This window comes from Abramis brama, assembly GCF_963993115.1.
Source record: "Abramis brama genome assembly, chromosome: 19".
In the NCBI taxonomy this organism is placed as follows: domain Eukaryota; kingdom Metazoa; phylum Chordata; class Actinopteri; order Cypriniformes; family Leuciscidae; genus Abramis; species Abramis brama.
Window position 1 is genome coordinate 14,902,614 of NC_139981.1, and position 24,245 is coordinate 14,926,858.

The following is a 24,245-nucleotide window of genomic DNA, read 5'->3' on the forward strand; positions in this document are numbered from 1 at the left end:
GTCTACGTATGCTGGTTAAATATATATTGAGATAGTCCTCACAACAATTTCTAGTCATAGATATTGTCTCTTGATCACCAAGGCATTTATTTAAACAAAAATACAGTGAAACAGTAATATTGTGAAATATTATTACAATCTAACTGTTTTGTATTTTAGTATATTTTAAAATAAGAATTTATTCCTGTGATGACAAAGTTAAATCTTCAGCATCATTACTCCAGTCTTCAGTGTCACATGATCCTTCAGAAATCATTATAATATGCTTATTTGCTGCTCAAGAAACATTTCTCTTTATTATCAGTGTTTAAAGCATTATAGTGCTGTTGAAAAAGCATTTATTTAAAATATAAATCTGATCATCTCAAATGACTCCAAGTAATGGTTGTTCATTGGTCAAAAGGTGTGTGAACCTTGATTGTTACATAATATGTATTTCTAGCCTGGTCCCACAGACTCTCGTACATTTCATTTGTACAGAGAGTCTGGCAACGCTCCATTGACAAGCGTTAACTTCCTTGAAGGCGGGTACTCTGTTGAAGTTTAAAACTATTGGATCAATATCATTAAGATATTGGGTTTGTGCCTCATCTGTAGTATATTCTTTATCTCATACATGAATTTGTTTTATTCTCTACACGTGTACTGCTGATGTGTATCATTGTGTTTTCTGTGTGAAGATTAGCCATGTTCATCTGAGTGTGATGTCGTCACTGTTCTCCTCTGTTCTCTGCAGTTACGTCACATCTCCATAGTAACTTCCTGCCTCCCCCCGCATGTGTGTGTGCAGTGTGCATTCTGGCTTGCTGCACAGGTAATGCCATTTCTGTGCAGCATGTCAGAGAGAAACACAATATTTCCAATGAAGCTTGCACAATGAGCAAGAGCTTTGCTCAATGGAGCTGCTACTTTCCTCTCTAACATGTGTTTGTGGATGGAATCTGCATGGTTAATTACTTAGCCACTTTGTTGCATTTTAGCCCAAGAGAGTGAGAAATAAAGACTGGGGGCAAATTCACTAAACAGTAGGACCATTTTGGCAAGCAAAAACCACACACGCCATATTCATTAAGCACCAACAGTCCAGTTTACCAGGTTCTAAATGTAATAAGTTAGGGTTTTACCATATTTTAAACCTTCATCTTTCTTTTCTTTTCTGCACTGTATTCATGACTCTATGTGAAATTAACATTGCTACTACCCATGGAAAGTATTTAATTTAAAAGAGATAATCATATGATCATCAATTGATTATGGCAGCATTTATTAATTCAATGACAGAGAAGAGTGTTTTTACAGATGCACACAGATGTGTAGATGAGCACACTTTCAGCTATTTAAACTGATCATTCAGCATTATAAGATAAGTGTATTATACCATTTTATTGCTTGTGTGAAATGTTATTATCTGTTTTTTGATTTCAGTATTTCTCCATTCAGTTCAGTGGCCTCTGGGTACTCTTACTCAAAGACTGTGTATACACCAAGATTCACTCATATTACTATGAATGGGAGAAAATGAAGTGCACAATATGTCAGCATTAGTCCCGCCTTCTAAATAAAAGAGCCAGTCGGCAATTGTTAAAGTCATTGCGTTACTGCAGCTGCTGTTAGAAGCATCATCACATTTTAGTAACAAACAATATCAAGTCTATAAAACTTTTCCACGAAGTACAATAAGCGTATAAAACTTTTGCACGAAGTACAATAAGCGTATCGTTTCATATCGTGCAGAACACTACACTGACATTATTGATACTGCTTGCAATAGTAATGCAACAGACCGGTCTACCGGTCTATTAAGCCTGAGGCAGTTGTGGCCTAATGATAAGAGAGTCAGACTTGTAACCCGAAAGTTGGGAAGTGACAGAGGTTCCACCTAACCCCCAGTCACTCCCGGGGTGCCACAGCAAAATGGCTGCCCACTGCTCCAGGTGTGTGTATCCATTGTTTGCTGTGTGTGTTCACTACTCACTGCTCCTAATGTGTGTGCACTAACTTGGATGGGTTAAATACAGAGGACAAATTCCAAATATGGGTTACACAACACGAAGGTGGACCTGCGCTCAGGAGAGCAGACAAATTCTTTCTACGCACACTGCAACGGTCACAATATGACGTCACACTCTGCGTATGTTTTAAAAAAACATAGCCTACTTTAATATATAAATAACACTTTTTTAATAGCCCACTTAATGTGTTTATTACAAATATATTACTAAATGTTACAAATGAATAAATGTAAATGTGTGAAAACAGGAGGTGCTGCACCCTACTTCCTGCACTTCTGATTCAGTATAGATTTTGTGAGCACATTTGTGCCACTACATAATTTACATAATTCCTTTAGTGAATCACGTGCTAGAACAACTACTGTGTAGTTGTTTTATATTAACAACTATTCACAACTGTTCAAATAAGCAGTTCAATTCATTCTTAGTGAATTTCCCCCAGAAAAATGGAGGGATCATATACCGATAAACAGGCTGTGTGGCTCAGTTTTGTATTTAGCTTGCTCATCGCTCATGTCCCAGACAGATCACTGCTGTCTCTTTACTATGAGGAAGACACTAAGGTGTCACATTTTCCAAAAGTGTCGCAACCGTCTTCACTTCACCACATGATTCTTTTGACATCTCATGGGGTGATGAATTATGAAAAGTTTTTCCTAGGAATGTCAGTTCCTGGATCAGGTTTTTTTCTCCGTTTTTTTTTTTTTTTTTTTTTTGATGAAGACAAACTCAAGTTTCCTATCAGTGCCAAAGAAGAAGAACAGGGTGTTCTGACACTCTCAACCAGATCCCAGTTCTGTATCACTGTATCACATCACAATGTCAAAATGCGTCATGTCATAATGCACCACTCATCCCCGAAGCCCCTTCTTGAGTGCTGTTTTTTTTTTTATAAATATAGAGGTTTTATTTATAGCGACTGTAGCGGTAAGTGGGAGCCAATGCTCTGAAAAGAGTTGCTCAGGAAGATGGTTAAGCGGAGTAGAGTAAGGGCATAGGCGCTTGAGGACAGAGCGACCCAGATGACAGTGCTGCCAGAATAATCACCCCCTCCCAGACAAGCCCGGACCGAAGCGCTGCTGCAGGAGCGTTCGCCGCGTGATGTCATTTTTATTACGCCTCGCCCTCACTCCGCACCACAGACGGCCCTCATGAATATTCTCCAGATGACTTTCGGGGCTCTGTTGCTCACAGTAACACAAATGAGAAGCGGAGCCTGTGAGATTTTAACAGTATGTAACATTCCGGCTCGCTGTGTCCCTGTGAATGCGGTGTGAATAGGAGATATCACAGTAATACTGGACTGAAACAGACAAACCTGCGTAAAACAACACTGCAAGGAGCCCAACTTAGATCAGTGACTCTGAGACTCAGCTGCGTTATGGATTTTAGTTTGTATTAGAAGTTTGGCTAAAAATAGATGGGAAAAAATGTGCAATTCTCACTTTGACATGCAGGGCCAATGCATTTCCAACGGGCATCAGTAATTTGTGGATGTCTAGAAAGGCAGACGTTTCATAAGCCATCTCGACTCAGTTTTGGTTGGGAGTGTCACATTTACCAACCGTTTTTGCTGATATTTTGCTCTTCTGTTGGAGTGTTGTGGATAAAAGCATCTAGTAAATGAATAAATGTAAATTACTGTCACACTCACAGATTAAGAATGGAAGAGGGTTGACTGACTTTTCCGTTTGAATGTATGTATTGTGTATTTGTGCTGTCAAAATGACATCCAGTACACAAACTTATCTGCCTTCTCTTTCTTATTGAAGTTATTTTCTGTAAGTTTAAGTGAACACCAGACAATTGCTTAGTTACACAATCACCATAGTTATCACTCAGCATTTGCAAGCTGTGGCTTTACGTTTGCTAATGAACATGTTTAGATCAGACTTAAACAGGATAATGTTCTTCAGTATGAGGAAAAGCTCTACAACATATAACAACATATTAATACTTTTATTCAGCAAGGACGCATTATTAATCAAAAGTAACAGTAAACATTGCTTAATAATAGCTTTTTTTGTGTAATTTATTGGTTATTTTAGTAAGTTTTGCATGAGGATTGTCATTTTGGAGGGTTTGTGTCAAATATGACAATTTGTCATATGGTTTACGACCCAAATACATCTGCTGTAGATGAATCTAGCCATGGTTAATAGAAATGCTTTTCCTGTGTGTTTTGCAGGTTATAGCCTCTCCAGTCTCTCAGCTGAAGACAGTGAGAAGTGGGAGAGTCGTAGGCTGCTGCAGGACTTTGACATTGACAGCAACTACACTGATGAGGTGCAGGTTGGGCCCAATGCTGAAAAGAACTGCACACCGCCTGGTAAGACGTTTAGCACCACACACACATAAATCCTTACACAATCTACCTGCTCTTTGAGTTCAGCAGAGTAGATGAAACAGGAAGATGATTGTTTTTTTGTAGGGAACTTAGCATGACAGATGACTAATGTCACTAGTAACTGGAAACAACTTCACAATGTGATTAAGCAAGAAGTCATGCGAAGTTTCACTTCTGAAATTGTTTTTTGATGGTAGCATTTCCACATTGGGATGTGTATCAGACTTCAATGAACCTCGCAATCAAGTGATGCTTTTTAAAATGAAATATTCTCATGTCTCTTATTTGTTCTCCACTGATTTGTGAGTTCACAAAGGTGTTAGTCCTGTATCAGGACTCTACTGTCATCAGTAACTCAGACACTAACCCTTTTGTTGCGTTCTGAGTGAGTAATCTTGCTGACACAGACTTTGCTATTGTTTCTTTTGGGGATCGCTGCAGGCTAGGGAACATAAAGTGTATTTCAAACTATAGAGACTAGTGGTGTAAAATAATCGTTTCGGCGATGCATCGCCAGTGATGCATGTCACTGTTTTAGGGGTGTAACGGTACGCGTATTAGTATTAAACCGTTCGGTACAAGGCACGCATTTTCAAACCGAACGGTTATTTCAAATGTAAGCGCGTCGCCAGCGCGCTCATAATGTAGACGCTGGCGCGACCAAAACAACATCAAATGGCAAACGCACTGTAAGCGGAACGAAACTGAGCTACTCGTGACGGACTGTTTATCAGTTTGGACCAAAGCAGCGCGAGCCGATCTTATACTACACAGCGCTAAGAGATCCAGTAAAGAAAGCATTTGAACTCGCCACTAAAGTAATAACATCGCTGCGAGATCTAGTGAGAAACATTCACATTTCTCCGTTATTAACGGATCAGACAGCGCTGACGTGGAAACCAGGAAGAAACATTGTGACATGAATGAACTATCCGGTGTCCACAGATGTGCAATATTCACCATGGATTTACTGTAGTAACACTAACTGCAACTTTGGAAGTTTGGCAGGAATAGTAGGCTATAATGCTTTCAAGTAACATGTCGGATTTATTTCGACATTATGAATAGCCTAACATTGCTGCCCTCAAATGTTAATCTGAACTAAAATAAACATTTGTTTATGAGCACAAAATATTACATTTAATTTTTTTCCAAGGAGCTGTTTTGTTTTATATGCTCCTAAGAAGAGTCAATTATAGCTCCATCATTGCTCAAAGAAAAAAATGTCATATTTTATGATGTTAGTTTTAATAAAAAAATAATAATAATAAAAAAAATCAAGGAAATTTCTCTGGCATTTCTTTCTTTTTGCTGTATCGAAAATGTACCGAACCGTGACACAAGTGTATCGTATTGAACCGAACCGTGAATTTTGTGAACTGTTATACCCCTACACTGTTTATTTTCTGGCCTTGAGTTGGACAATAAAGTTGAAATTTAATTTCAAATGGTTCTCAAGCAGAGAGAAGAGAAACATTTCTCATTCAAAGCACTGAAAGCAATGATTTATGTTTTCTTTTTCAGGTTTGAAAATGCCATATCCAATACCCTGTACCATTCAATTTTATTTTATTTAATGACATTTATGTCAAAGATACAGGAGAGTGATAATACACACATAGCAGCCAATAAAATCTGTTGTTCAATATCTGACTGCTTGTATTGCCTCATGACTGATGAAAAATTTGCCTTGTGTGCAGTAGAATTTTGATGCATCGTAGAATCGAATTGTATCGAATCGTTACCTGGTGAATCGAATCGAATTGTGAGGGCAGTGCCAATGCACACCCCTAATAGAGACCTGTGAGCCATGGCCAGGTCAAAGGTTAAACATGGATTTCTGGCCAAGTTGAAGACCAGACATGTCACCTAATTAAGACTTTAACCTCTACAAATGGGGTCTATGAACGTAGAACCCCACTGCGCTAAGAAAAGTAATTGTCCAAATTTAATAGAACCTCATCAGCTGCTACGGCTGAGTTTGATTTGCAATTTGGTTGATGTCTGTACGAGTTCTCACGGTAAACACATCCACACCTACTTTTAATTTCTGACAGAATTAGTATAAACAATTTGACGTTTCCAATCTGTTCCTCATTATTTTTCCTCATTGTTATTCATTGTTTATTTGCACAGTTGGTGTAGATCTGCTGTGTAATTTGATTCACGAGGCTACATTGGGCTCCACACTCTTGGACAATGTGAAGAGGCCAATTAGAACAGGTCTGAGGGAAAGGTTAGGCTGAACAAAGTGGTCATCGATACTCTGTGGGTCTATTGATTGACCGTCTCCCTCTTCTTTCAAAGCCCTCCTCTTTCCCCCCTGCAATGCGTTTACCATAGACGGGGATCTACTACAGCACCCTGTTAGTATCTAATTCCATTTCACTACTCAGTTTGTTTGTTGCTCAGGAACTTTATGCATATTCATATAGTCAGACTTTTGTATTTTATACATGTTTTATATTGTGGCCCCAAAAAGTATTTGGATAACAGCCAGACTTAAAAATGTATGAATGTCTTTATATAACTAAATATCAAACCCACGGGCATTACAAATATTGCACAGACCCACGGGCAAAACAAATATTGCACAGACCGCAATAGCAAAATATTTCACAAAATTTAGTGTGAAACTAGACACAAGTTTGATTTTGAATTATATAAAATAACAGACATGACTATCGTTCAAAGTTTTGGGGTTGGTACTTATTTTATATAAATTTTTTTTATATAAACATATATAATTTAATCATTTGATGGATTAATCTAATGCAGTCTTCAGTGTCACATGATCCTTCAGAAATCATTCTAATATACTGATTTGCTGCTCAAGAAAAAAAATATTATTATAATTTTGGAAACAGTTGTGTAGCTTAATATTTTTGTGGAATCTGTGATACATTTTTGTCAGGATTTTTTTATGAAAATAGAAAGTTCAAAAGAGCAGAACTTATTTGAAATAGACATCTTGTATGTGTCCTAGATTAAAGTATTCATTTATTCTTTAAAAAATCTCAAACTTTTGAACGGTAGTAAATATTGTTCAAATTGAAGACAAAAATCGGTTAAAAATAATTGCACAAATGGCTCAAAAAGAGTGAATATGATTATATAAATATATGATTATGGGAATTATTTGAGTGTTATTTGTTTGCAGATGCTACTTAGTTTGATATTTTGCTTTTAATGCAATGAAACTATGCGTATATTGTTAAACGTGGCTAGAGTGTACTTAGGGGCCACTGTATGTCGTAAATACTGTTATTTTATATGTGTTGGCATGACTTTTATATTTTATATGTGGTAAAAGTAGAAAAAGGGAGTGTTTTAGGCTTAAGGGAAACACTTAATCTGCAGTGAACTCAGAAGAATGTCAAGTCTTATGGAGAGTGAGATAGAGCAAAACTTATGATTTGACATCTGTCCAGAAATAAAACAGAGTAGGTCATTTTCCATGGGGAGCCATTGTATTTACAGTGAGCTCAGTGTGTTACGGCCCGGCTCTGCTGTTATGAGGTGTAAAGGGAGCAGCTTTGCGTCTTTATCTCAGCGTGGCCTGCCTGCTTTTGTTTGTGTTTTTTTCTGTGGGCGGATTTGGGTGAATGTTTCCAAGTGGGGTCCTGGTGTTTTAGGAGGCTGTGTTCCTTGCCAAGCATCTCCTTGATCTTGCCGTTAAAGAGTGAGCTGTGCTCTTAAGCTCTCGCTTGTGTCCAGATGCCCGCTCTCCCACCCGTCTCCAAAACCAGCCTGGCGCCTTGGCACAGGCTGAGGGTTTCCTTACTCTGCTGTTTAAAACTATTCTTCCTTTAATACAGCTGTAGAAGTCTACACATTACACTAGAGAATAAGTCTTGCTCATTTCTTGATATTCAAACCTGTTTTTTGCTACACATACACGAGTGTCGAGAATAACAACATCATTCAAATGCATGAGTGAATGTCCTATGTTATCATTACACACTACAGGAGTCACTCCTGAACTTGTGATGCCACATTTTGGTCTCATGGCTGCAAACAAGAAATTTGGACATTAAAAGCATAGGCTATATTTGACAAAGTGATATTAGACTGGAGACCTATTACTGTGTCGTGACAGAGGGACCTTGTTTTGCCTTTAATATCTATACTTTATTCACTAAGGTCGCAATAAATTGACCAAAAGTGATAAAGACATTTATTATGTTTAATATTTCTATTTTAAGCAATAATTTGGATATCCTATTTTAAATAAAAGCAGCTGTTTATTTTCTGTTCGTCAAGAATCATGAATAAATGTATCATGATTTTCACAAAATATTAAGCAGCACAACTATTTTTAATATTGATAGTAATAAGAAACCTATCTTGAGCAGCAAATCAGCTTATTAGAATGATTTTTGAAGAATCGTGTGACACTGAAGACTGGAGTAATGATGCTGGAAATTCAGCTTTGCCATCACAGGAAATATATATATATTATTACATTTTAAAATATATTTATATAGAAAGCAGTTATTTTAAATTATAATGATTTTTTACACTTTTAATGTTTTTAACTGTATTTATGATCAAAAACATGCAGTCTTGTAATTAAATATATATATATTCTAATTTAAAAATAAATATATAATTGTTAATTTTATAAATGTTATAATTACAATAATGTTTAATGATGTTACTGTTGCTTTTATTTACAACTGCTTTTGACAGTGTGTTCACTCTCTTTCTCTTCCTTATTGGGCTTTGAAGGGAGAATCCCTCTCTCAACATTCTTTCATCCTTAGTGTATTAGTAGTCATTTCATTTTTCTTGTGTTCTCCCGTAAATCTTTAGGAGTTCTGCTTATGCACAGATCCTCTTCAGCACCTCCTGAATATTCACAAGTGCATCATAACAATCAGACAACCCGTCATTAGCTTGATTACTGAAGCTAATGAGCTGTTAATTATCTCTTCATCCATCAACTCACATTGTCTGTCACACAGCATATAATGTTGCTCAAGCAATAACAGTGACTGGAAACTTTGACCTTTAGAAACTTGTGACCTTTGAACCAGTCACAATTTTCAGAATTTCAGAATTATTATATTATTATCATTTTCTTTTCAGTGAATATTTACCTTTTGTGAGGGCTTTTTTTTGTGTGACAGTTTTGTCCATTAATGCTAAATACTTCAATATAGTAATTTAATATAAATAAATTAATAAATAAATAATTACTGCTAACCTGTAAAACCATTCATCTATCTTATTATATTGTGTTCACTTCCTCTAGTTGAAGTGTGCTCCTGTTTTTGTGTTTCTATCTACGCAGTTGGACATTTGGCTAGCAGATGAGTCATGTGACCTGACCTTTGAGAGCTGTGCTGACATTAGGCTTACGGCAGAGAGAATAGGACTGTTGAAATGTGACTACACTTTGACGATCTGGCAGATGATTAAAATGCTTGCTCTCACCTTTTTTCACCTGTCTATTCTCTCTTTGTTTCCTCTTTGCGGTTACCATGCTGATATCCTCCATAGGAAGACCACAATGTTATTTTTATCTTTTCAGTACTAAAACCTCTTTACATTTGTCATTTAGTCAAATGCTAATGTGAACTTTAAAATAGTTAGTGCTATTAAAGACATAGTTTACCCCAGGGTTATTATTTTTTACTAAAACTAAAACCATTTAAAAAAAAAAACACTATATAGATGTATTTAAAAAATAATAATTATAAAGAATAAAACACAACAATTTTACTAAAACTAAAATGTAAACAGAAAATCTAAAATAAAATCTAATTCAAAATGTTAACAACAACTATAGGATATCAGTGTTGTGATATCAATTGATATCAATTCAACCAAAATTGAAAATTCTGTTAGAAGGGAAAGAGGGAATGAATAGAGATGGCCAGAAAGACTTAAAAGATTAATCAGTGGGATGCCCATGTTGCAGTGCAGCGTGGGTAGTTAGCCAGGCGACTGCCCTTTACACTCATTCACAAAACACACACACACACACACACACACACATACACATACTATAGAAAACAAACACTGCACATTATGAAAGATGAACATTCAGCATGCGGCACACAGCTTGGTCTTTAAACCACTTTCTACCACTTGAACTTTCTACAGCTGTTCATGGAAAGCTGCAAAGTGAACTAACTTGGTTCTGCACAAATAAAAAAAAATGTCCTCCTCGATAGTGAATGTTTCTTGGTGGGAAAGGGAGTTTTTTCTTCTTGTGTCAGTCATATTTATGTTCCTTTAACGAAACAGAACTGCTTACATATCAGACCTCTTCATTGTCTACATGACTCCTACAGTGTCCACTGAAGACAAATGGAAGCAGTCAGTGTTCTCATAGGAACTCCTGATTTGGATCGTGCCTTCTGAACAGCCAGTTGTGTGCTCTTAAATGGCCATTGTTTACAGTCTAAACCTCCCTCACCTCAAAGGCTCAGTTTCAGATCTCTTTCTCTAGCTATTTGAGCTGCATTTGCACAATCAGTGTAGAGAAAGGACTGAAAATGTGCTTACTGTGCGCTTTACCAAAACGCCAATATTGCAGTTATAAACACAGTTTGTCTCTCTTTTGCATTGTCACTCACTCTTTCTCTCTTTGTTTCTGCATTTTTGTCCTCTCTACTACAACACACATACACACACACACACAAATGCACCATATAGCATATTTGTTTTTGACCATTATTAGATATTTTTTTTATTTACACTACTGTTTTGGGGCGGAAAGATATTTCAGATGTTTTTGAAAGCAGTCTCTTATGCTCACCAAGGCTGCATTTATTTGATCAAAGATACAGTAAAAACAGTATTATTGTAATACATTATTACAATTTAAAATAAATGTTTTATGTTTAATATATTGTAAAGTGTATTTTATTCCTTTGAATGCAAAGCTGAATTTTCAGCAGCCATTTCTCTAGTCTTCAGTATCCTTCAGAAATCATTCTATGTGTTGATTTGGTGCAAATTATATTATATTTCTTATTATTATCCATGTTAAAAACAGTTGTTCTGCTTAAAAAAAAAAAGTTTTTTGTTTCATGATTCTTTGATGAATATAAAGTTCAAAAGCATTTATTTGAAATAGAAATCTTTTGTAACATTATCAATGTATTTACTGTAACTTTTGATCAATTGAATAAAAGTATTAATTTCTTTTAAAAAAAAAGAAGAAAAAAAATTGATAAAAAAAATCGTACTGACCCCAAACAAGTGTATCTGTATCAGTCGATATTGGATATTGATTTGTGCATGTTCACTTCTATTTTTACTTTTTTAACATTAGTTCACTTAAAGTTAGCCTGTAAAAACGCTAATAATTTATAACACTGTTTAATGTAATCTTAGTCAAATCTCAAAATGTATTTTCATACTGTATATTATAATGTTGTAATGCATACATTTTTTTGTAGCATTTAAAATGATTGATTTTAGTTAGTATTGTGCTTTATTTTTAATTTAATAAGACAAACTAGTAAATACAGTATATTAAACATTTTAATATTGGCTATTTGTAAGTTATTGGCCATAACATAAAAATAATTATCGATCTGCAAGATGGAAAATTGCCGCCTGCTACATTTTTTTTATAAACAATGCTATTAGCTGGTGTTGTTCATTCTTAGTCAATTTCCCTCCGAGTTTGTTGTTGTTGTTGTTGTTTATGCTAAGTAGAACATGAGAACATTTCCAAGGAGACCCACAGAACTTCTTCCATTTTGCTTTAAAGCCAAATGCTTTGGACCAGTCTCCAACCTGCCACAAATACAGAGCAGAAAAAGAGAGACCTCTAAGGTGTTTTTTTTTGTTTGTTTCCATGTTTTACTTTACCCATGCTCTTTCTCACTGGCTCTGAGCTACTATCAGACATACAAGTAACTCAAAGTAAAAGCACATCACTCAATAAACAGAGGCTTTCTCAGGAGACATTTCCTGGTGGCTCAACCTGGGTATATTAGACAGGCTCAAACAGATATTTGTTGTCCTGTTCACTGTGACTAACCAGGTTTTTCCTGTCACTCTTTAAGGAGAGAGTTCTGGGAAATGCTGAGGCATAGGATTTAAAGAGAGAGAGAAACACATAATGCAAGCAAGATTTATTCGAGGGGATGTTGATTATTTAAGTCTAGACAGGCTGGAGTTGGTTAAAGGTGTGAAAACTCTGGGTGAGAATTCACCATCATCATCATCATCATCATGATCCTCTTCCTCATTGCTACAAATATTGTGGAGGTTAAAATTAGGTTGTTGAGATGTTAAGGTGCTAGGTGTTGTGAGTTGTTGACAGAACGTTCCTGTATGGTTGCTAAGATGTTCTTTGTTGCTGTAAGCATTTTTCTATGCTGTTGCTAGGTGGCTACACAAGTGCTTTGAGTAGTTGTAAGTTTGTCAAATTAGTCCATAGCCAAATATGATAATCTCATGCCTAAGATTTCTCGCTTTTCAGTGTAAATTGTTGGGTATTTTGCCACTTTTTTTTCATCTATACCTGCAAAAATAATCATACTATGAACAACTTAGCAAATCTCACTTTTCGTATTAAAACGTATGATGCTTATAATTATGATGTATTTATGATTTGGGGTTGGATTTAAAAAAACAAAAAAACATTTAAGAAGTCTCTTGTATTTATTTGTTCCAAAATACAGTAAAAAGTAATATTGTGAAACATCATTACAATTTAAAATGACTGTTTATTTTAAAATATTTTAAAATGTAATTCATTCCTTTTTTGATTTATTTGAAATAGAAATGTTTTTTAACATTATAAATGTCTTTATGGTAAATTTTGATCAATTTGATGTGCCCTTGCTGACTAAAAGTATTTTTAAAAATCGTACGGATCCCAAACGTTTGAATGGTGGTGTATGTATTTTTACTTGCATGTGGTATTATTCCATTCTGTTTCCTGTGGGAATAGCCATGCCACTCCATTACAACGGTCTACATCACATTACCACTGTGTGTTTGGAGTTAAATAAAGCATGCATGTTGAGTGTGTACTATAGTGTGTGTTTTATTATGGAGTTGTGATGTAACTCTAAATAAAGAATGGCCTGCGGACAGTATGACAGGCTGAGGACAGTGGTAATGTGGGAGGATGCACTGGCCCAAGGAGCTCTGTCACATGTAGAAGAGAAGGTCAGAATGTGCGTACATGAGGGCGTTATGCACATTTGTAAAGAAAATGGTTATTAAAAATATATGTTTTAAATATATATTAAATGCTGAAATATATGTTTTCAAAAATGAATTCAATAAAAAAAATGATTTAGTCTTTACAATAAAAACGTTTTTTTTTTTTTTTCATGTTATTAAAATGTTAATAGTGGAGTGAATCAACAAAAATGGATGTTAGACATTTACAATTATGTATTGCATGCGCTTTTATTCAAAGTGACTTACACAAGTTATGTCTTTTTTCTAGCTGTGTAAGGTATTGGGCTCAATCTGAGTTGCATGTTACATGTGGGACTGGGACTGGGGACTGGGACAACCAGGGACTGGCTGATGTATTTTGGTAAATTGTTTTATTTTGATGTCTGAATGCATTGGTTCGTTCGCCACTGAATGCGGCAGGATGACTTAATGCACAAAAACATAATGCTGACACACATGAATTAGCTCAAAGTAATACAAATGAATTATCTTAGTTCATGGATGTACACAACCTAACAAGGCTTCACATATGGGTAAGACTGCAGAAAGAAAGACGACAGCAAGAAAAAGATATTCCATTGAATCCAAAAATGTTCATCCCTTTATTAGAATGTCTTTTATACCTTTAATGACTCGTTGTCAAATTACACCTTATGTTATACATTGTCATTGTGCTAAAGTTGGAGGTATGATCTTTCCACTGTGAAGGGTGGATTGGGGTGGAAGGCGTGTGTGTGTGTGGGGTGGGGGGGGGCTAAATGTCAAATTACTCAGCGCAATGACGACAAAGCCTGCTACACGCGATGTGTCGCTGCGAATCAGCATCTATTGCTCCTTCTCTAAGGGTGTATCTGTTTTTGTGTATGTAGGTTTGTATACACATTTTAGCTTTTCTATAAATGGACATTGAGATGATGTTGCACAATGTAGCAAATTCCGCCATTTCCTGGAATAGTTTGAAAACACCACATCAAAACAAATCAAACATTGTAATCACTCATGCAAACTCAGAGTCATAATCTAGAGACGCAGCCACAAAAGGGTCTAATAATGTGTGTGTGTGTTACATATGAGAAGCAATATTACTCTTTGCCCTCTGGGCGTTTAGATGACATCCACACCTGCATGAAATCAGGGTTTGCTTCATCTTTCATGATGAATTGTTGGGTCAGGCTTAGGCTTGATTTACTGTAGCAGCAATCTCATCTCTTAAATATTTACTTCTAGCTAACCATTCGCCAAAGCAAGTCAGTTTCTGAGGAAAAGCAAGCCATGTATAGGAAAAATGTACGTTGTGTAAAATGCTACTGAGCTTTTTGAATGAAGTCCTATTAACAATTACTGTCATTTTGAACATATCAGTGTCTTTGATTGGTTTAATGTGTTCATTATTAGTGGTACAGTAAGTCAAGGCAAATGTCTTTGAGATCAGATGAAATGGGATGATGTGAAGTTTACTCTAAAGTAGTATTGAGTGCATAAAGAGGCCTTAGTTCCAGAAGTATTTTTTCCATTCATTTTTCCCGTTTGGGTGTTTGCAAACAGTGATACCCTTTTTTGTTCTACCTGGTGGCAGAAAATGACAGTTTTGCAGTAGAAGTCTATGGAAGCCATGGAATAAAAGAATAAAAAAGGTAATTTCGGGCCCTATCATACATAGCGCAACGCAAGTGTTTTTTGCTAGTTTCAGCTTGACGCAGTTATCATTTTCAGGTCCTGCGCCACATTGTTTAAATAGCAATTGCATTTGCTGCTGGTCTGAAAACAAGGTGTGTTCAGGCGCATTGATGGCGCATTGCTATTTTGAGGCAACTGAAATAGACTATGCCATTGACCAACTGAAACCTGGTCTAAAGTCAATGGGGCAATATTTTTTTTGTTATTTAAAGAGCACGTTAGTAATGTGCACCTATAGGCGGGTCTACAACGTGCGTACACCCTGCTTGTTAAACACACAGGGGCAGCAGCACACAAACATGCCAAATATTAAAAATAAATGGATTACAATGCAAAAGATTATTATTGTGTACATAAAGATATGGTGGAATCCGGCTTGTCCCGTAGATGGTCTGCTTGTGCACTTTAACCTCGCGCAGGAGCAGATCCGTTTGCGCTCTGGAGACGCGTTCGGTCTTTCCACTATCAAATTCCGTCGTGTAAATAGCGAATCCACCATGGCGCGAATGCAACTGGCATTTAAAGGGAATGGGAGATGAGACTCTGATTGGTTTATTGCACGTAAAGCCCAAAACACACCCATTACTCAGAAGAGAATAGAGCCAACCCTTTTAGACCATGCACCGGGTGTACCGACCATTTTTCCCGTCGTTAAACTAGCAAAAGTGGATTCGGACACACCCTGCGCTTTAAACCATGCGCTTAGATCGTTAAAATAGGGCCCTTCGAGTTTATATCGAGAAAAATTGTAATTAAACTGAATTGCGAGATATACTAGTTATATAGTGTTTAGGGTGTTGTGTAGTGTCTGTATGAGACGTTTACAGAGTGTTATATAGTCTGTAGCATGTATATAGGGTGTAATATTAAGTGTGCATGGTGTAGGGTCACTAAGGTGTAGCATGTTTCTGCATAGTGAAAGCATGTGCAACTGCATTTAATGTTTAAGATCTGTCAGTTATTTCTGAAAAGGAACCAGAAAAAAAGCACAACGTACGTGGCATGAATACTCACACAAACAGCAACGACACACCCCTGCTGTAAGCATACACATGTGAACGCGCACGCATCCACGCGTCCACCCACACTCCCGCAGATGTTGTGTAGCAGTGGTGTGAGGTTTTCTTGTCCTTGCGTGGGTCTGTGTTCTGACTCATGTAGTTTACAGGTACATGCGAGCCGAACTCAACTACAGCTCTTTCACAAACCACATTAATGAAGCAAATTTTTTCCACATAGCAGCCTAGGGCACATCTCTCTCATAGTATCAGTATTTCTATGTACATTTATGGCGTAATTAAACGTTCTTATAAAATGTCGCTGTAATAATTATACACATTAACACATAACAGTGTTTTATTATAAAGCGTGTACAAATTATGGCAGATAACAGTGAGAATTAGCTTTTTTCCTCGGAATGCTGTGTGATCTCGGGAACACAGGAACCACCACGGTTGTTGAACCTTGTGACACCTGCGGGGACGTTCTCATCAGTGCTCGAGCATCTAATTGGTATTTCTCGGCATGATTTGCTGTGTAACCCAAGCAATAAATCAAAGTTAACACAGACATCTTTGCACACCATTAATCTCATTAATGCAGTTTTTCCTTAATAGTGAAAATCAATTTTAACTGACTCTAGACATATTTGAGCTGCGTCTCCCAGGGAGGCTAAAAGAACAGTACCTCAAGGGTAGCATGTATTTTGATAAATTGAATTCACCTCAAGGTCACTGAGAAACGTCACTAAACCCACTGATCTTCCTGAACTATCAAGCTCCTTATGTTTTGTAAGGTATTAAATTCACTTCAGAACGTTCCCCTCTCCCCTCCCTTGTGCATTAGAAAGTGTTTCCAGTACCCCTGTTTTAAAACCGAAGTTGCGATAGTCTTTTCTTCCCTATTGTGACTTGTATCATAATGATATACAGTATATCAGGAAACAACTTCTCGAACAAGAACTTTTACAACTTTTGCTGTGATCTCATGTGAGTGACAGGTTGTCCTGCCCTCGCACCAAAACATGCCATCAGAGAAGAGATATTGCTGCCAGAGGGAGGGGAAGGGCACGTGAAATTGAAAAAGAAATGATGTTTGAGGATAAATAATTTATATTCCGCAATATTCCATTAAAAAATATGAATTTTCTGTTTTGAAAGGTAATGTTAATCATGGGGCTGGAGGGGAAATCACAATATACTACTTCAGTGTTGCAGCTTGTGTGTTTGTATGACAAACACCTACAGTATTGTGTAAGAGAACAGTATGCTTCTTTTTTCTTTTTTTTTTTTTTTTGCTGGACATGTGTTTTCTGGTTATTCTGTACTAAAACTTGATAAGCACAAATGTACATTGAATGCTGTGTGTTTCTAATGGATATTGCTTTTTTGGAGCATGGGTAGTGGAGAGTGGGGCAAGTTGAGCCACTGGACCATCAATATAATTAGACATTAAAATTCACTTCCCAGTTCTTCTTCTTACAACTTAAAGGTATGGTTCACCCAAAAATGACTTTCTTTTTATTTGCAGAACACAAAAGAAGATATTTTGAAGAATGTTATTTTACAAACCGTTTTGTTAAAAATTGACTTTAATTGTATGGACAAAAACATTTCTCAAATATCTTCTTTTATCTTATTTAACTATCATTTTAAGTAAAAACTCTCAGGTATTTAACTATATTATTGTTTTCTTATAGCTGAATTGTTATTTTTGTACTATTTGAAGAAGAAAAAAAGAAACTAAGAAATGATAATATCATGCCAATTTCTGTAATTTTGTCAAAGAAAATGGATGTTTTTAGAGTGAGAAAACACCACTACTTTAATACCACCCATTTCATAAAATACTTTGCTGGTTGTGAAATCTGTGCTGTTTTTGCTTGTTCTTCTGATGTCAATTCCTGCAGAATGATGTCATTAAGGAACTGTCTTTTTAGGTGAAGTTGAAATAGAAGTTGCGATCATTCTTTCTTCTTTATTGTGGCATAAATCCAAGTAAAATAGCTTTTCTGAACCAGAAGAAATGTAGTACGGGACTTGATTTTGTCCATTAGGAAATGATTGGATCGTTGTTGTTTGCTATTGCTGCAATCTCATGTGAGTGACAGGTTCCTGGAGGGAAGGGGATTATTGTCAAGTCCTTGCACCACTGCACACGTCATTAGAGAAGAGATGACATTGCAAGGGGGAGGGAATGTTATTGTTTTTGATTACAAAACGACATGTGAATTTAAAAAAAATAGTGTTTATATTAAACTGCAATATTCCATAAAAAATAAGAGCAGCCCATTTTGATATCATGGTGATTTAAAGGAATATTACAGAAGACTAACAGGGTGGAAAGTTATATTATATGGAAGCTTGCTTCCACCACTGATTAAAAAATAAAAAAGTTAATTGTGATTAACTTGTCATTTTTCAATTTTTCAGAATTGAAGATATAAACTCGCAATTGGGAGTTATAAAGTCAGAATTGTGTGATATAAAGTCACAATTGCGTGTTATAAAGTCACAATTGCAAGATATAAACTTTTTTTCTCAAATTGCAGGGTTTTATCTCACAATTCTGAATTTATAACATCCAATTGCGAGTTATAAAGTCAAAATTGTGAGATAAAAAATCCCTAGTGAAAAAAACCTATACCAAAATGTATTTAAAATACATTTATTTCATACTAGGTACACTACAAACCATTAACATATTTACTGACATATCGCTTGAAACTTACTGATATAAATATTGTAATTAAACTTTATTTGGGGAAGTTCTTTATTGCACAATGCACATTTCTGTTTACTGTATAATATCAGTCTTTAAATGCAAGACATTTAAAATGTACCTAAAGTATACTTGCAATAGTTTCATTTTAACACAATCAAATATACTCAACCTTTATTAAAACATGTAGAGCAGGAGCGCTTCCCGGATTCACTTATCCTAGTAGAGGTGCTCTTTGGAAAGGGTAGAGTAGATTTTAAACCAAAGAAAAACTCCAAGGCACTCTCCTGGAATGTTAAAAATGCCTTTATTTTATGGCATAGTCAAAAAAGACTTTTAAAATAACTCCAACGCGTTTCAGCACACTGGCCTTCGTCAGGGAATCAAACAGGCCTTCGTCAGTTTGATTCCCTGACGAAGGCCAGTGTGCTGAAACGCGTTGGAGTTATTTTAAAAGTCTTTTTTGACTATGCCATAAAATAAAGGCATTTTTAACATTCCAGGAGAGTGCCTTGGAGTTTTTCTTTCGTTTAAAATATACTCAACCTTTATTTGAACCTTTAGTTGAAGTATATCAATTTAGTTTACCAAAAGTACAATTGCACTGTATTTATATTCAGTACATAAATATGTATATGTATTTGTAGTATACTTAGCATAAAATAAATGTATTTCAAATACATTTTGGTATATTTATTTTTCCCTAGGGAAGTTAGTCTTTTTTCCCCCCTCAGAATTGGACTTTATAACTCGCAATTGAAAAAAAAAAAGTCAGAATTGCAAGATAAAAAGTCGCAATTATCTTTTAAATTGTTTTATTCCGTGGCAGAAACAAGCTTCCATAATAGTTCTATATTAGTTATATTGAGCTACATGTATACTGACAGAAAAAAAAAACTGTAAGATGATTAAATAGTTTTTTTTAGGATATCAGAGGACAAAGTGCATTAAGTGAATAAAAAGTAACAACCGCTCAAATCAAAGCGGTGAAATTATTTAAATGAATCATGTTTACTTGTGACATTATGATAAACTTAATCTTACTAAAATGATTTCCATCTTTAAAAATACAATTTAAAACTATATTCATATTTTATCCAGCATACTGACATATACTGTATATGATGGAGACAATTCAAAGTACTACAGTAGATGACTGTCCCTATAGTTGCAGTGGACATGGCAGGGTGGCCCCAAAAAGCTGGATCTACATTAATGGGGCGATTGGTGTTTTATGCCGAGGCTGCTTCACCCTGTGCACGTGAGCAGCTGCGGAATTCCACAGTCGTGACACACTCACATATAAACACGTTCACCATCCCTGCTTCATGTTTTCTTACAGCGCTGGCCAGTGAGAGGCTGTCATGACCCCAGTCCTTTAATGAAATAAAGAAGTGCATGCCTAAGGAGAAGTCTATGCTGATTATGAAGAGCCATTTCAGCTTCACTCTTCTGCCTTGTTTGATGCATTTATTTTTAGCTGGCCTGCTGGGATTTCACGCGCCACTGTTAAAGGCTGATACACATATGTAGTGTGTAGATTTTTTTTCTTTTTATGTTTCTCTCGCTTTCCTTTCTCTCCTCTCTCTCACTCACAGTAATCCCCCTCTTCCCTTTATTGCTTCTATTCCTCTCTATCTCATACACTCACACTATCCAGCGTGTGATGGACAGGCTCAGAGTGTGATGTCATCAGTGCTGCAGGGATGCTTGAGCTTCTCTGATTATGTAATACACTCAAACAACGGCTGGGAAAAAAGTGATGACATCACTCAAAGTGCAGAAAAGCTCATTTCAAACCTTCTAATCCGGGTCACTTTAGTGTCTAATGTATGATGTATCACTTTAGTGTCTAATGTATGATTATTAGAAGTGTGTAGCCTTTCTATTTGCCGCTTATGTCTAATCTAACTGCATAATAATGTATCAAGTAGAAACGTTTGACTGGATATGCTTGGATTTTTCCTACTTCAGCATTTCTTCTCATAATGGACAGCCACCACACATTTTAGATACACATTTGAATATTAGAGATGACAGAAAACAATAGGGAGAAAGGCCCAAGCCAGACTTGGTTCACCCGCATGAGTGCCACCGCACATGTTGAAGCACGTGCATAACTCGCCATGCCACGTATCCGACCTCTGTGCAAATTTAAGATGTAGTAGATAGGGAGGCATTAGTGACAAATTTTATTGATACAAATGCCAACATTTAATTCTATCTGTCCGTCCGCCTGATATAGTTGTACAGTATATGCAGCAGTATTTGTATGTAAATTTATGCAGCAGTATTTGTATTTCAATTTAGTTTAAAAAATAGTTTTATATGTCCATATGTGGTGATTATTTGGGTAGATTTTGCCTCTTTGAACATCAATTTACTTGAATTTATAGTTGCATATGTACAGAATGTATAAGTGTATAAGCCACAGAATAACAACTACAGATATTCACATCCCCGTTTCTTTTGGAGGGAGAAATTGACTAGTTACTGTCTACTCTCATCTATCTATCATCTAGCTATATATTTATGACTTAAAATTAGGGCTGCACGATTATGACAAAAATCATAATTGTCGATTATTTCCTTGAAATTGTAATTGCGATTATTAATTACGATTATCACAATTTACATTGAAATATATATATAGGCATATTATTATATATGTTTACTTAAAAATTGTGAAGACACACACTGTCCCCCTTTACTTAACATACACATAAATTGTAAGAATATGACTAATAGTAAAGACTACTAAGAAATAAACATTAGGCCTATGCTACAGCTATTAAATAGCAGTCCCAAACTAGCTTTTGTAAATACAATGTTGGTATGAGCCACCACAGTCATTTATATAAAAAATAACTTTTTTTTTTTTGTGAAAATAAAGTGGCATTTGGGGGTTAATATTAAAACGACAGTTACCATGGTGATACACAATACTAACAAGAACTGTTAATGAAACATGAAAACTGCTCCTGGTGAATAGAATGAAAATCATACCTGCATGCAAATCCTTCTCAGCTAACACACGACGTACCAGTAACGTGATTTATTGGTATTTTACTTTTATTTTGTGACTTACCAATTTACAACGTAACAACGTTGCATGCTCGTAGTTTCCTTTGCACTTTATACACAGCGCGCGTCGCCGCATTTGCGCGTGCAATTGAAGAGTGTGCGCTTACGAACACAGTAGCCTATAACGGCTGACATGACAGGAACGTTCGTTTTTCTGAGGTGAAAGACTTTTTATTTCAGCGTACACATACGTCGCTGCCTGGTAGTTCATTCCTATTGTGCTGGGTTTTCTGAAGTAGTTGTGATTTGCCTCTCATTACATGCTCTAAATGCACGCAGAGTGGATTTTTTTTTTTTTTTTTTTTTTTTGTAATCGCGGCTTTGGACGATTACGTAATCGTGGGATCCATAATCGTAATCGCGATTAGAAATTCGATTAATTGTGCAGCCCTACTTAAAATTATTGTAGTTGTTAATATTTTGATTTATCTTTGTGTTCATTTTATTTTTAGTCATTTTCACTTTCATTTTCATTCATACTTCAACTTCAACTTATTTTCACGTGCAGCATCTAATCTAATATTTATATTTTATTTTATTTCAGCTTTATTTCTAGCAACAAATACCATTTTTACAGGTTTTGGTTTTAGTGTTAGGCTTAAACACTGGTCTGAAATGTCTCAGGTTATGACTGTAACCATGGTTCCCTGAAAAGAGAGCAAGACACTGCGTTGGAAGTTACGACACTATAGGAACGCCTCTGCGTGAAGTCACTCACAGGCATGAAGAACATATGTTATAGTCCCAGTAAAATGGGCCCTCACAACAACTAGAGGCAAAAGGAAGGTCACACGTCTCACAAGCTGTAGACATAGCCTTAACAAACTGTTTGCTCATTTTCTGTTTGGATGCCAAGGAACCCTGTATGGGTGAACCATTAGCATACCAACAACTGGTCAGTCTTACGCCACTGAGCAGACCAGTGGACGTAACACACAAATGCCCTGACTGGCGTTTGTGTGTTCCCTTTGTACTCCGACACGAATGGAAGAGGATAACAGGCCTGCAAAACTACTTGGCGAGAATTGAGAATAAGGTAACTTCTCTGAAACAGTATCAATAGTTCAAAGAAGTGCCAGGGACAAACCTCTAGAACCACAGCCAAATTCCAGGCCAGAACTCTCGCATGTATCCAGCCTTAACCTCAATGTCCCACGAAGTCCAGGCAAGAGTTAAGGATTGTACCCCTTGCTTGGGACAGAAGGGTCCCTCCTGATGGAAATTTCCAATGGAGAGCTATTGAAGAGAGAAATATGGTCTGAGAACCATACTTGAGCCGGCCAGAATGAAGCTACAAATATTAGATGGGCCTTGTCCTGGCGAACCCTATCTAGAACTCCTGGGAGCAGAGCAATCGGGGGGAAAGCGTGCACACTGCTCCACTTCCAAACAGAACACACACAGGTCGCTTCCCATAATGTAGCACAGGCAGGAAGACACACAGATCTTAACTGCTGTTTATTCGTTTCTTAATGGGACAAACAACACCAAATAAGACAAAAAATCACACAGAGCGCTTACTAAAGGCACAGAATCTGACGATGTTTGGTCTGGGTATCCTTTAGCTTCCGCGGTAAAACGTCACGCATCACAGGACGATATTCCACAAAAAAGTGATTACACAAGTGCTGCAGACACAATCATGCAGAGGCGTTCCCACAGTCTTAACTTCCAACGCAGCCCGAGTTCCCTTTGAAATTCCCCAATCTTTTAGATATAAAAATGTAACCTTAGGGTTTTGGATTTAGAGCTCCCTTGCTTTTTGTATAAAAAAAAGAAAGAAAATAGATTCTTGACAATTGAAACCGGAGCGTGCAGCTTTGAGAAAGGAAGCAGCCTTGAGGGCCGCACTCAGCGGGGCCGCACTTGAGGGCCGCACTCTGGAGAGACTAAAAGCGAGGCTGCTGTTTGCCTCGACTGTGGAGAGGCGTTTAAGAGAGATGTGACAGTGAAGTGTCATAATCTCTCTGCGTCTCAGCACAAATCCTCAGATTGAACTGGAAGTAGAGTCATAGCTGAGTTTGGATGTAGATACATCATTTGCAATGAGCTCACTGCTTAATTATTAACAATCTCTGAATAATGCAGGGAGTTCTCTGAGAGCAGAGACATTGGCTGCTCTTACACTAGTAGCAGTTTCTGTCATAGAGCCATTAGCATATGCGTGTGTGTGCGTGTTCATTTGTGTGTTGTGTAAACATGTTTGTGCGTCTCTCCTCTCTGCTTCTCTGCTCCCTTCAGAA

The 24,245-nt window shown here is 36.6% G+C and overlaps 1 protein-coding gene across 1 annotated transcript in view; it reads left to right on the plus strand.

Moving 5' to 3' along the window:
• Positions 1-24,245, plus strand: part of slc24a3 (solute carrier family 24 member 3) — an 81,900-nt gene that overhangs the window by 17,268 nt on the left and 40,387 nt on the right. Inside the window, exon 2 of the mRNA XM_084092228.1 lies at positions 4,201-4,341. Within this exon, the coding sequence (XP_083948354.1) occupies positions 4,201-4,341 (141 nt within the window). The remainder of the gene's footprint in view (positions 1-4,200; positions 4,342-24,245) is intronic.